Source organism: Eimeria acervulina, genomic scaffold, assembly GCF_000499425.1.
Source record: "Eimeria acervulina Houghton genomic scaffold, Eah_scaff487, whole genome shotgun sequence".
Classification (NCBI taxonomy): domain Eukaryota; phylum Apicomplexa; class Conoidasida; order Eucoccidiorida; family Eimeriidae; genus Eimeria; species Eimeria acervulina.
The window spans coordinates 1-12,500 of record NW_013549771.1 but is presented as its reverse complement, the minus strand read 5'-3'; the positions used below and the strand labels follow the sequence as shown (position 1 = coordinate 12,500).

The window sequence follows — 12,500 nt, the reverse complement described above, 5'->3', positions numbered from 1 at the left end:
AGCAACAATAGCAGCAATTACGGCAGTAGCAGCAGCTACTGCAACAGCAACAGGAACAGCAGCAGCAACAGCTACAGCAGCAGCAGCAGCCGCAACAGCAGCAGCAGCAACAGCAGTCACAACAGCAACAGCACCAGCCGCAGCAACAAAAACAGCAGCAGCAACAACAACAACAGCAGCAGCAGCAACAGCAGCAGCGGCACCTCAAGGTCCGCGTAGATATGGAGGTGAGAGAGGTGAGCAGCAGCGCGAAGCAAAGAATCTTTAAGTGCTGCAGCAACATGCCCTAGAGATTGCTGCATGGCCTCTTGCAGCTCAGATCCAACCATACACCCGACGCAGCCTTGCTGCTGCTGCTGCTGTTGCTGTTGCTGCTGCTGCTGCTGCACCACGCCCCGCAGCAGCAGCAACAGACGAGCGTGCTGCAGCAGAAAATTGCTTTCTGTCGGCTCCGCTTGAGGCAGCAGCGCCGTGCAGCTGTCACCTGCTGCTGCTGCTGCTGCTTGTGGGGACGTAGCAGCAGTAGCAGAGGGTGCAGCAGCAGCAGCAGCAGCAGACTGCAGCAACGCAGGAAGTTCATTCCACTTGCTGAGGCTGCAGCAAGCTGCTGCTGCCTCTGCCCATAGGCCTCTTTGCTGTTGCAGCTCTGCTTCTGTTGCGGCTGCTGCAGCACCCAAATCACCTTCCGTGAAGGCAGCATCCGCAGCAGCAGCAGCAGCAGCAGCAGGTGCTACTGCTGCAGCAGCAGCACTGTCAGCGATGCTCAGCAGCCGCTGCTGCTCTCGCCGCTGTTCCCACTGCCAGGCACCTCCTGCTGCAGCAGCAGAGCGACAGAGACAATCTCTAAACTGCTGCACGAGCTGCTGCATTCTCTGTTGCTGTTGGTGTTGCTGCTGCTGCTGCTGCGAGGAGGTGGGTGCGGGGAGCGGCAGCAGCAGCAGCAGATGCTGCAGCTGCTGCTGCTGCAGCAAGCGCAGCACTTCGTGCGGCTGAGGCCAAGCAGCAACACCACCGCCGCTTCTGCGCATGCAACGGAAGAGCCCACACCAAATTGCTGCTGCTGCTGCTGCTGCTGAGTTTGCTGCTGCTGCTGCGGCTGCTGCTGCTGCTCGTACAGATGGGGGGGACGACTCCGCAGCTGCTGCTGCCAACGCCGTCTTGCAGAACGCCAGCAACGCGCTGCTGCTGCTGCTGCTGCTGCTGCTGTTACTGCTGCTGCTGCACTGCAGTTGAAGGAGACTGACAGAAACACGCAACAGCAGCAGATATATATACATATATATATATATATATATATATATATATATATAAAGAGAGAGAGAGACAGAGAGAGACAAACAAACAAACAAACAAGCAAACAAACAAACAAACAAACAAACAAACAAACGATGTCTTACCGTCTGCTGTATGCTGCTGCTGCTCGTCTCCACTTGCAGCACAACTCTAAAGCAAAGCCTTCCACGTGTGCAATTTGCTGCTGCCGTTGCAGCTGTTGCTGCAGCTGCTGCAGCACAGCCTGCTGATGCTGCTGTGGGTCTTTCTCCGGTCCAGCAGCAGCAGCACCGGTACATGCTGCTGCTGCTGCTGCTGGTGCAGCAGCAAGCCTGCTACGCTGTCTGTACACCCCAGCAACGCGGCAGCACTCCACTGCAGCAAGCAGCAAATCTCGTTCTTTGAGGCCTCTGTATGACTGCAGCAGCAGCTGCACTGACACCTCGTCGTATCCGTCGTCCTCTGCAGCAGCAGCAGCAGCGCCAGGAGCAGCAGCAGCAGCAGAAGCAAACCAGAGTCAGTGTGGGGAGGAAGCCGTACGCACCCATTTGAGCAGCACCAGTAAGATACGTAGCTACAACAACAACAGCAGCAGCAGCAGCAGAAAAAGCAGCAGTTGCTGCAGCAGCAGCACAAACCGCAACACCAGACAAGCATCCGTCATGTCACTACCTGTTGCTGCTGCAGTTCCTGCTGCAGTTGGTGCTGCAGCAGCTGATGCTGGCGCCCCCCACAGCCGGCGGTGGAGGTCCTTTAGCGGCAGCAAATCGCGAGCAATGTGCTGCTCCACCAAACATAAAGCCCTGCAGCAGCAGCAGCAGCAGCAGCAAGTGCAGCAGCAGCAGCAACAAGTGCAGTAGCAGCAGAAAGGGCAGCAGCAGCAAGCGGAGCAGCAGCAATAACTACACGACCATACAGACAGGCGCCGAGGCAGCCGAACTGCATCTTGCTGCAGCAGCAGCAGCCACGTTACTTTGGAGCTCAGCAGCAAGCAAGCAGCAGCAGCAGCAGCAGCAGCAGCAGCAGCAGCAACAGCAACGAACCTCGCGTATGCTCCACAGGAAAGAGCAGCACGAGACAGCAGCAGCGGGTCGAGGCCCTCAAGAGTGCTCTTAATAGCAATCAGTTGATGCTGCAGCAGCTTCTGCTGGTGCTGCAGCTGCTGCAGTTGCTGCTGTATCACAGCTTGCTGCTGGGGGCTGCCACTGCTGCTGCTGCTGCTGCCGTTAAGCATAGCACCTCCACAAGGAGATGCTGCAGTTGCTGCTATTGTTGGTGTTGCTGCTGTCGCTGCTGTTGCTGCTGTTGGAGTCTGAACCTTTGCTAGCTGCTGCTGCAGCAGCTGCTGCCGCTGCAACACCAGCGGCAGCTGCTGCTCCTCCACCTGCCGTCGCCAGCGTGAGAGCTTCTGCAGCAGCGAGAAGACAGCCTGAACAGCAGCAGCAGCAGCACAAGCAGCAGCAGCTGCAGCAGCGAGCTCGCACAATAGACTGCGACTAGCGGCAGCAAACATTCAGCAGAAGCAGCAGCTCAAGGAGAAGCAGCACCCGCAGCAGCAACCACGGAGACAGCAGCAGCAGGAGCAACAGCAACAGCAGCAGCAGCTGAAGCAGCACCATCAGCAGCAACTCCAGCAAACCTGAATCGTTGACGCGCTGTCTGCAGCAGCTGCTTTTCGCTGCTGTTCGTTCTGCTGCTGCTGCTGCTGCTGCTGTTGCTGCTGCTGCGCCTCCGTGTCACCAACTGAGATTCCCTCTGCTACCGGCCTGTTGCTGCTGCTCCTACTACTGCTGCTGCTGCTGCTGCCGCTTGTGCTGCTGCTGTTGGCTCCTACATTGCGCTGCAGTTCTGTTGCCACCAGCTGCAGCAGCCGCTCACAAAGGAGGCTTCCTGCCTGCAGCAGCAACAACAGCAGCAGCAGCAGCAGGACTGGGCAACAACAAACTGAAGCGGCAGCAACTGCAGCAGCAAGTGCTGCAGCAACACCAGCGGCAACTGCAGCAGCAAACGAGCGGCTGAACGCAGCACTCCAGTAGCATTTATAAGGGGGCTAGCAGCAGCAGCAGCAGCAACGACAACAGCAGCAACAACAGCAAGATCAGCACTAGCAGCAGCAGCAGAAGCAGCAGTAAGCACCAACAAATGCAGCAACAGTTAGGGCAGAAGCAGCACTGAACAGCAACAACAAGCGCAGCAGCAGCACGAACTCGAGCAGCAAAACCAGCAGCAATAGCACCAGCAGCAGCAGCAGCAGCAGCACCTGTTCTGGGGCGGTACATCTTGAAGAGAGAAATGCTTCAGTCAGATGCGGCAGCAAAAAGGAGAGGCAAAACGGCAGGTGCAGCAGAGCCAAATCGCATGCGCGGAAGATCTGAATGCGGATGCTGCTGCTGCTGCTGCTGCTGCTGCTTCTGCTGCTGCTGCTCCTGCTGCTGCTGGCTGAGCTGCTACCTTCCTTCTGCTGCTGCTGCTGCTGCTGCTCGAGGGAATTTAGCAGCCAATGCACAAACGACTGCAGTGGAGAGTTGACAGACAAGGCAAGAGTGCTGCTGCCGTTGCTGCTGTTGTTGTTGTTGTTGTTGTTGCTGCTGCTGCTGCTGCCGTTTGTTATTCTTTCTGTTGCTTCTGCTGCTGCAGCAACTTCTGCTTTGCGTTTTCTGCCTCTTCCCGTCTCCGCTGAAGCAGAGCTGCCGCTTCTGTGTTGGCTGCTGCTTATGGTCTTCCTGCTGCTGCTGCTGCTGCTGCTGGTGTTGCTGCTGCTGGTGTTGCTGCTGCTGCTGCTGCTGCTGCTGCTGCTACTGGTCTTGCTGCTGCCTGTCCAGTGTTTGTATGCGCTGCTGACGTACGGCAGCAGCGCTACTTTTGCTGCTGAACGAAACAGCTGAGCCCATAGAAAGCCCCGGAAGGAGTTGAGAGCAAAGGGATTGTCTCCTGCAAGCTGCTGCTGCTGCTGCTGCTGCTCCTCCCCCTGCTGCGGCTGTTGTTGCTGCTGTTGCTCCTCTTGCTGCCGCTGCTTTTGCTGCTGCTGCTGCTGCTGCCGCACAAAAGCTTTATACATGCGCGGAAACACCTCTGCAGCGCGACCTGAAAGAATAGCAGCAGCAACAGCAGCAGCAGCATCAGTAACAGCAGCAGCATCATCATTACAACCGCACGCCGCCTTAGAGGAACAGCAGCAGATGCAGCAATAGCAGCAGCATCAGCACCAAAAGCATCAGCTGCAACAGCAACAGCATCAGCATTTCGCCGCTGCTACCACAGAAGCAGCAGGAGCAGCAGCAGAAGCAGCAGCAACGCCAGCAGCAGAAGGAGCAGCAAGGACAGCAGGAGGAGCAGGAGCAGCCGCAGAAACAGCAGCAGAAGTAGCAGCAGTAGGAACAGCAGCACCAGCAGCAGGAAAAGCAGCAGAAGCAGGAGCAGTAGGAACAGCAGCAGGAGCAGCAGGAACAGCAGCAGCATCAGGAGAAGCAGGAACAACAACTGCAGCACCAGCAGGAACATTAGCAGCAGCAGCAGCAGCAGCAGCAGCAGCAGACCTGGGTTTGAATTTAGGTGGAGGCCCAAGACACGCAGCAGCTCTTGTGCTGTTCTTTCTGCAACAGACAAATGAAGGTGGGACAGCAGCAAATCCTGCAGCAAAACTACTCCTAGTGCCCCGTCTGCTGCTATCTGCCACCTGCTGCTGCTGCTGCTGCTGCTGCTGCTGCTGCTGCTGGTGCTGCGGCGAGCTTGCGTGCTGCTGCTGTTGCTGCTGCCCTTTCCTTGCTGCTGCTGCTGCTGCTGCTGCTGGCTGCTTGAAGCAGCACCGTCTGTCCCTTTTAGCAGCAGATCTGCTACTGCTGAGGAGCATGGCACCTTGCTGCTGCTGCTGCTGCTGTTGCTGCTGCTGCTGCTGCTGCTGAAAGGCTCGAGATGCCCCAAGATCTGGCAGCAGCACAAAGCTAGAGGATCGGTAGAGTGCAGCAGCTCTACCATTACCCCTTGCAAGCTGTTGATGAGGGCCCCCAGTAGCTTCTGCAGCAGCAGCAGCAGCTGCTGCTGTTGCTGCTGCTCTTCCGAAGGCAGGGCATGCGCTTCCTGCTGCTGTAGCTGCAGCAGCAACAACTGCTGCTGCTGCTGCAGCAGCAGCGGCACGCTGCAGCAACGCACCAACTGCAGCAAACACTGAGCAGCAGCAAAGCGAGTTAAGTAAGGAAAGCTGCTACACAGAAACACCCCCACGGCGCAGCAGCGCAGCAGCAGCAGCGGCAGCTGCTGCTGCGCATGCAAGTAGTCGCTGCGCTGCTGCTGCAGCTGCTGCTGCAGATCCTCCAGCTGCCAAGAAGAGGCACCGCTACACCACCCATTGCTGCTGCTGCTGCTGCTGCTGCTGCTGAGGATTCGCCACTGCTGCTGCTCCAGCAGAAACGCAGGCAGCAAGCAGTAAAACTGCAGCAACCGCAGCAAAGGGGTTTTGGGTTGCTGCTGCGATAGGAGGCTGCTGGTGCTGCTGGTGCTGCATTGCTGCGTTGCTGCTGTTGCTGCTGCTGCTGCAGGGTCGCTTGGCAGTAGCTGCTGCAGCGGCGGCAGCACCGGCGTGCAAGCGAAAGCAGCACATAGCAGCGGAAGCTGCTGCTCGTTTGCTGCTGCAGCATCTTGAGCCTTTGCCAGCAGCAGCAGCAGCAAACCCCACAACTCGCTGTACATCGTATCTGCTGCAGCACAGCTGCTGCAGCTGCAGACTGACCTCTCCCTATCACCATTGCTGCTGCTGCTGCTGCTGCTGCTGGAGCTGCTGCTGCAGCGGCGCAGCTGCTGCTCTGCATGCAGTCCATACTGCTGCAGCTGCTGCAGCAGATAGGGAAGGAATCGAAGCAAAGACGCAGGAGAAAAGGCAGCAACGCAGCTGTATATACACCGCAGCACTGAAAGCGAACATTGAGCTACACCGCTGCAGAGGTCTAGAAAGCCCAACAGCTGCACACACAAAACAGCAGCAGCAGCAGCAGCAAAGCAGCAGCAGCAGCAACAGCAGAAGAGAGACCAGCGTTTATAGGAGAAGGGGAGATAAACAGTAAACCATAAACCCTAATAAACCCTAAACCCTCGGCCTAGCAGCAAACCCCACACAAGCCGCAGCGGGAGAATGTGCTGCAGCAGCAGCAGCAACAGCAGCAGCAGCAGAAGTAGCAACAGCAACAGCAGCAGCATACCTTTGCTGCCCGCGTCTCCACAAGTTCGCTGCCTGCTGCGTCCAGCAGCAGCTGCAGCGTCTGCACAGCTGCTATACTTGCTGCTGCTCCTGAGTTTGGTGCTGGCGGCAGGCTCAGCTGCTGCTGCTGCTGCTTCTGCTGCTGCTTCTGCTGCTGTTGCTGCTGCTGCCGCAGCACAGGGAGGCGAAGCAGCAGCGGCAGAGACACCGGCGGGACGAACAGCCGCAGGAAGCTGCGGCGATAGAGCAGAGTTGCTGCTGCTGCACTGCTGCTGCTGCTGCTGCTGCTGCTTGGGGCTACAAGACAAAGCCGCAGGACCTCCACGACCTGCAGATAAAATAAAATTAAAATTAAAATTAAATAAAGTAAATTAAAAAACAGCAGCAAAACAAAAATAGGCTGGAGCAGCAGACAGAAGGGAGAGCAAAAGAGAGACAAACAAACAACAACACGTGCTGCTGCTGTTGCTGTTGCTGCTGCTCCATCTGCTGCTGCAGCGCCGATATCGCGCTGCAGCAAAAGCGGCAAGTAAATAACAACCAGGGCAAAGGAAGCGTCAGCAACAGCAACAGCAGCAAGAGCAGCAGCAGCGGCAGCAGCAAGAACAGGAGTAGCAGCAGCAGCAGCAACAACTTCACCTGCAGCAGGTGCTGCTGCACCAGCGCTGTCATTGATATGGGCTCCGCCTGCAGCTCCGTCTCCTGCTGCAGCAAATCCACACCGCTGCAGCAGCAGAAACAGCGACCGCAGCAACAGAAGCAGCAGCAGCACGTCCTCTAGCTGTGGGGTTACAGGCGCCAATCATACACTAGCTGCTGATGCTGCTGCTAATTGCTGCTGCTGCAGCTGCTGCGTTGCTGCCGCTCCTTTGCTGCTGCTGCTGCTGCTTACCTCTGCAACAAGGTGACGCACTGCAGCAGCTGCTGCTTCGCTGTGTTGCTGTCGCCGTGGGAGTCTGCAGCAAACACAAAACAAGAAGCAGCAGCAGCAGCAGCATAAAATACAGCAGCAGATGCAGCAGCAGCAGATCCTCCTGCTGCTGCTGCTGCATGGAAGGCGTGAGGTACTGCCAGTGCAGCTGGGAAGCTGCCTTGCTGCTTGCTGCTCCTGCTGCTGCTGCTGTTGCTGTTGCTGCTTCTTCTGCTGCTGCTCCTGCTGCTGCTTCAGCGTACGGGTTGCCACGTAATGTGCGCAGCGCAGCACAACGAAGAAAAGAATTTGCTGCTGTTGCTGCTGTTGCTGCTGCTGCCGCTGCTTCTGCTGATGCAGCAAAGCAGCAGCAGAGGCTTCCTCGTCGCTCGCAGCAGCAATGGCTTGGGCCCCGCTGTTGCTGTTGCTGTTGCTGCTGCTGCTGCTGTTGCTGCATGCAGCGCCGAGATCCTTTTCTTTGCTGCTGTTGTAGTGCAGCAGCAGCAACTTCGAAACAAATGCTGCTGCTGCTGGCGATGGAGGTAGCAGCAGCAGCAAATAAAAGATTAAACCGTCAAGAGGCGGCAGCTGCTGCAGCAGACTCAGCCCCGCTGCACGCACAGCAGCAGCAATAGCAGCACGCCGCATCAGCAATAGCAGCAGCAGCAAAAACAACAAAGGCATCATTCATCTGCATAACTTCGAGGGCAGCATTAACACACGCAGCAAACGAAAAAGCAGCAGCAGCAGCACCAGCAAGAGCAGCAGCAAAAACAACAGCAATCTGCACCTGCAGCAGCAGCAGCAGAGGCCAGGCAGCAAGAACGAAGCAGCACAAGAAGAAACAACACCAGCAACAGCAACACGCGCAGCAGCAGAAGCAGCCGGACCAGGTGCAGCAGCAGCACCACCACCATCAGCAGAAGCGGGAGCAGCAGCAGCAGCAGAGGCAGCAGCAGCAGCAGCATGGCCTACGAAGAAGGGTAATATTTGTCTTCCAGGCTGCAACAGCAAACCGAAACGGCAGCAGCACGTTGAGCAGCAACTGCGTTTCTGCTGCTGCTTCATCAGCAGCAGTAGCAGCGGAGGCAGCAGCAGCAGCAGCAGCAGCGTTGTGCTGGTGCTGCTGCTGCTGCTGCTGTTTGCGCTGCAGCAGCAATGAGCGCCGCAGCAACGAGTGCTGCTGCACCTCCCCGGAGACCAGACGGTAGCGCTGAGAGCCCAGCAGCAGCAGCAGCAGCCCTCCTTTAAAGACAGCAGCAGCAGCTCTCCTGCTGCTGCTGCTGCTGCTGCTGTATATGCTGCTGCTAAAGCCAACAGGCGATCTGCTGCTGCTGCGCCAGAACAAATTGAAGAGGCTGTCAAGACAGCAGCCTCCGCCGCATGCATGTGCTGCTGCTGCTGCTGCAGATACACCCCAGCAGCGCAGCAGCAGCGTGAGCTGCTGCAGCCGCTGCAGCAGTGCTGGTGTTGCAGCATTGAACCACATGATGCGACCCCCGTTCCCTGTTGCTGTTGCTGCTGCTGCTGCGGCTGCTGCTGCTGTTGCTGCTGCTGCTGCTGCATGCAGCCGCCGAAACAAAGCACGAAGCAGCAGAGCAGCATCTGCAGCAAGCCATGCTGCTGCAACTCCGTTGGGGTGTACATACACCCGGTAAGGAAGAAAGGAAACAAGGGCCTTCTGCTGCTCCTCCTGCTGCTGTTGCTGCTGCTGCTGCTGCTGCTGCTGTTCTCTCTGCTCGTGGAGGACCGCTGCAACAGCCTGCTGCAGTGACGGGGTGTACAGGCAGCATCTGTCTACTGGCTGTTGATGCTGCTGCTGCAGGTGCTGGTGCTGCTGCTGCTGCAGGCCTTGCTGCTCAGCAGCAGCAGCAACACCAGGATGCAGACGCGCAGCACACAGCAGCAGCGGCACCAGAGACGTGCAGCGCAGCAGCAGATTTCCGCTGTCTCCTGTAAAAGAAGCATCCTTCGTAGCAGCAAGCGCAGCAGCAACAGATGATGTTCCTGCTGCTGCTGCTGCTGCCGTTGCTGCTGCCGTTGCTGCTGCTTCGGAAGACGCAGCCATAAAATGCTGCTGCAGCAAAGGCTGCAGGTGCAGCGGCGCGTACACCCAAACAGCACCAAGGCACATGCTGCTGCTGCTGTTCTTGCTGCTGCTGCTGCTGCTGCATTGCGACGGAGTGATTAGCTTTTCGTTGGTGAGAAGCGAATTGGTGGCAGCTGTGTTTGCTGCAGCACCAGCAGCAGCAGCAGCATCTGCTGCTGCTGCTGCTGCTGCTTTAAGGCTTACGGGGGAGAGGAGAAGACAAAGGCGCAGCTTCTGGAGCAGCGCTCCAGGAGGTGCTGCTGCTGCTGCTGCTGCGTCCTCACCCCACAGTTGCAGCAGCAACTGTTGGTGCTTTTCTTCCTGCTGCAGCAGCAAACTGTCTGGGAAGGGAGGCAGCAGCCTCAGTAGCAATGCAGGAGACTGCAGCAGCAGCAGCAGAGGAGCCTTTGCTGCTTGTTGCTGCGGCGTTTCTAACATCCGAATGATAACGTCACTGCTGCTGCTGCTGCTGCTGCTGCTGCTCTCGGGGCAGCAGCACATATCTACATATATGGAATTCGCTCGCAGGGCCAAGTGCAGCAGCAGCCAGACAGAGATACAAGCAGCAGCAGCAGGAGCAGCAGCATCTGCTTCCGTGTTGCATTCGTTACTGTTGCTGGTGCTGTTGCTGTTGCTGTCGTTGCTGCTGCTGCTGCTGTTGCAAGGCAGCTCAGCAGGGGAGAACACAGAGACAGGAGACAGCAGCAGCAAAGCCAGCAGCGGCGCACACAGTGCTTGCTGCTTCAGGCTGCTCTGCTGCTGCTGCTGCTGCACGTGCTGCAGCAATACACTGTCCTTCCTGATGCTGCCGTCAGCAGCTGTAGCAACAGCAGCAGCAGGAGGAGCGGTTCCCAGCGGGGGAAGCCCAGCTGCAGCAGCAGCAGCAGCAGCCGCAGCAGCTGCAAGAGGCTCCTGCTGGGAAGCTGTTTTATGCAATACGCAATGAAGCAGATACCTCACTTGCTGCTGCAGAGCGTGTTGCTGCTGCAGCTCCAGCAGCCTGCAGCAGCAGCAACACAACAGCAGCAGCAGAGGTAAGAATGCTTCCTGCTGCAGCAAACGCCCATCTTCCCGTGCTGCTGCGCAGCACCGCAGCAGCATAGCCAGTGGAGACTCTGCTGCTGCTGTTTCTGTTGCTGCTGTTGCTGCTGCTGCTGCTGCAGTCATCTGCAGCGGCGTTGGCATATAAGGGTAGCCGCAGCTTCCGCACGTCAGGATTGTGGCTGCTGGTGTTGCTGCTGCTGCTGCTATTGCTGCTGTTGCTCCTGCTGCTGTTGCTGCATCTGCTTCTGTCAGTGAGAGTCTTGCGGTGGTGCCGCAGATGCAGCAGGCAGGCAGCAGATGGAGGTTTGCTGCTGCTGCAGCTGCTGCTTCCCCCCGTGCTGCAGCAGATAAGGCAGCAGCAGGACTTGTAGCAGTAGAGGCGACCCCTAAGCAGTGCGTCTCAGCAAAGGCTGCTGCTGGTGCTGCTGATGCTGCTGCAGCTGCTGCTGTAGGCCGCAGCAGCACTATACTCCGGGCCTCCTGCATTGGCACCAGTGCCTGGCTGTTGCTGCTGCTGTTGCTGCTGCTGCTGCTGCTGCTGCTGCTGTTGCTGCTCTCCTCCGTCGGAACTGCAGCATCAAGCAGCAGCAGCGGCAGCAGCTGACTCGTTGCCTCTTCAAGCGCCGCAGCAGAGACACCCGGCAGCAGCAGCAGAGCCCTGAAACGCAAACAGCAGCAGCAGCAGCAGCAACAGCAGCAAATGCAGGAAAAGACAGAAAGACGCGCAGATGGTGAGCAAAAAAATATACGAATCACCCGTACCTTATAAAGGCCACTAGCGTGCTGCTGCTGCTGTTGCTGCTGCTGTTGTTGCTGCTGCTGCTGCTACTGTTCGTGTTGCTGTTGCTGCTGTTGCTGCTGTTGCTGTTCTTGCAGCAGACAAAGAGCCTCCCCACGGCGCGAATAAGGGTCGCCTGCAGCACTGAGATAGGGACGCGTCGGTTGCATATGCTGTTGCTGCTGCAGCAGTTGCTGCTGCTGCTGCTGCTGCTGCTGCTGCTGCTGGCCCTACCGTGCCTCCCAGGCGGCGCTGCTCCTGCGCAGCAGCAGCAGCAGCAGCTCTCGCTCTCTCTGCTGCTGCTGTCGCCATCAGGCGTAGCAGCGCCAGCTGCACATACAGCCGGGAACACCTGAAAGGACCACAACAACAGCAGCAGCAGCAGCAGCAACAGCAGCAGCAACAGGTTTTATCTCCCCCTTTTGTTTCGGCTTCCTTCGGTGTCTCCTTCTGTCTTTGCTTCCCTGTCTCTGTTTATTTCTACTTATCTTTTATTCGTTCGTTGCTGCTGCTGCTGCAGCTGCTGCTGCTGCTGCTGCTGCTGCTGCTGCAGCTGCTGCTGCTTCTGCTGCTGGTGCTCCTGCTACTGCTTGTCAGGGTGTCTCGTACCTGCTGCAGCAGATGCTGCATCAACTCTTCTGCTGCAGCTGCTTCCGATCCTTCCCAGCAGGACAGCAGCAGCAGCAGTAGCCGCAGCTGCTGCCGCGGCGCCTGCTGCTGTCGCTGCTGTTGCTGTTCTTCCTGCTGCTGCTGCTGCGATCCGCTGTCTGGTGCTGTTCCCGCCAACTGCAGCAGCAACACCAACCCGCACAGCAGCAGCAGCAGCAGAACAATGAACAGCTGCCTAGCACACCGAAACAACTGCAGCAGCTGCAGCAACGACGACAGCAGCAACAACAGCAGCAGCAACAACAGCAGCAACAGCAGCAGCTTACTTGCACTGCAAGCGAGAAGATCGCAGCAAGGCGCCTCTTCCTGCCTTCCCTTAGCAGCAGCAGAAACTCGCTTTTGGGTCCCGCAGCGACAGCAGCAGCAGCAGCAGGTGCTGCTGCTGCTGCTGCTGTTGGGATTTCAGTGAATGAGAAGGCAGCAGCAGCAGCTGCTGCTGCTTGCTGCACCTCCACTAGCCGGGAAGCAACAGCAAACTCGCCCTCAGGAGACAGCCGCTGCAGCATCAGAAGCAGCAGCAATAACAAACAGAAGGGCTCTGCTGCTG

General features: G+C 57.8%; 1 protein-coding gene across 1 annotated transcript in view; it reads right to left on the bottom strand.

The window, feature by feature from the left end:
• Positions 1–12,450, bottom strand: part of EAH_00040250 (hypothetical protein, conserved) — a gene marked incomplete at both ends in the record, with an annotated part of 14,804 nt that extends 2,354 nt beyond the window's left edge. Inside the window, 15 exons of the mRNA XM_013395295.1 lie at positions 204–1,239; positions 1,398–1,732; positions 1,919–2,075; positions 2,316–2,701; positions 2,912–3,166; positions 3,533–4,356; positions 4,809–6,228; positions 6,465–6,791; positions 7,103–7,187; positions 7,356–7,419; positions 7,532–7,984; positions 8,349–11,164; positions 11,263–11,636; positions 11,894–12,070; positions 12,220–12,450. Coding sequence (XP_013250749.1) covers positions 204–1,239; positions 1,398–1,732; positions 1,919–2,075; positions 2,316–2,701; positions 2,912–3,166; positions 3,533–4,356; positions 4,809–6,228; positions 6,465–6,791; positions 7,103–7,187; positions 7,356–7,419; positions 7,532–7,984; positions 8,349–11,164; positions 11,263–11,636; positions 11,894–12,070; positions 12,220–12,450 — 8,940 coding nt within the window. The remainder of the gene's footprint in view (positions 1–203; positions 1,240–1,397; positions 1,733–1,918; positions 2,076–2,315; positions 2,702–2,911; positions 3,167–3,532; positions 4,357–4,808; positions 6,229–6,464; positions 6,792–7,102; positions 7,188–7,355; positions 7,420–7,531; positions 7,985–8,348; positions 11,165–11,262; positions 11,637–11,893; positions 12,071–12,219) is intronic.
• Between the last annotated feature and the right edge of the window lie 50 nt (positions 12,451–12,500).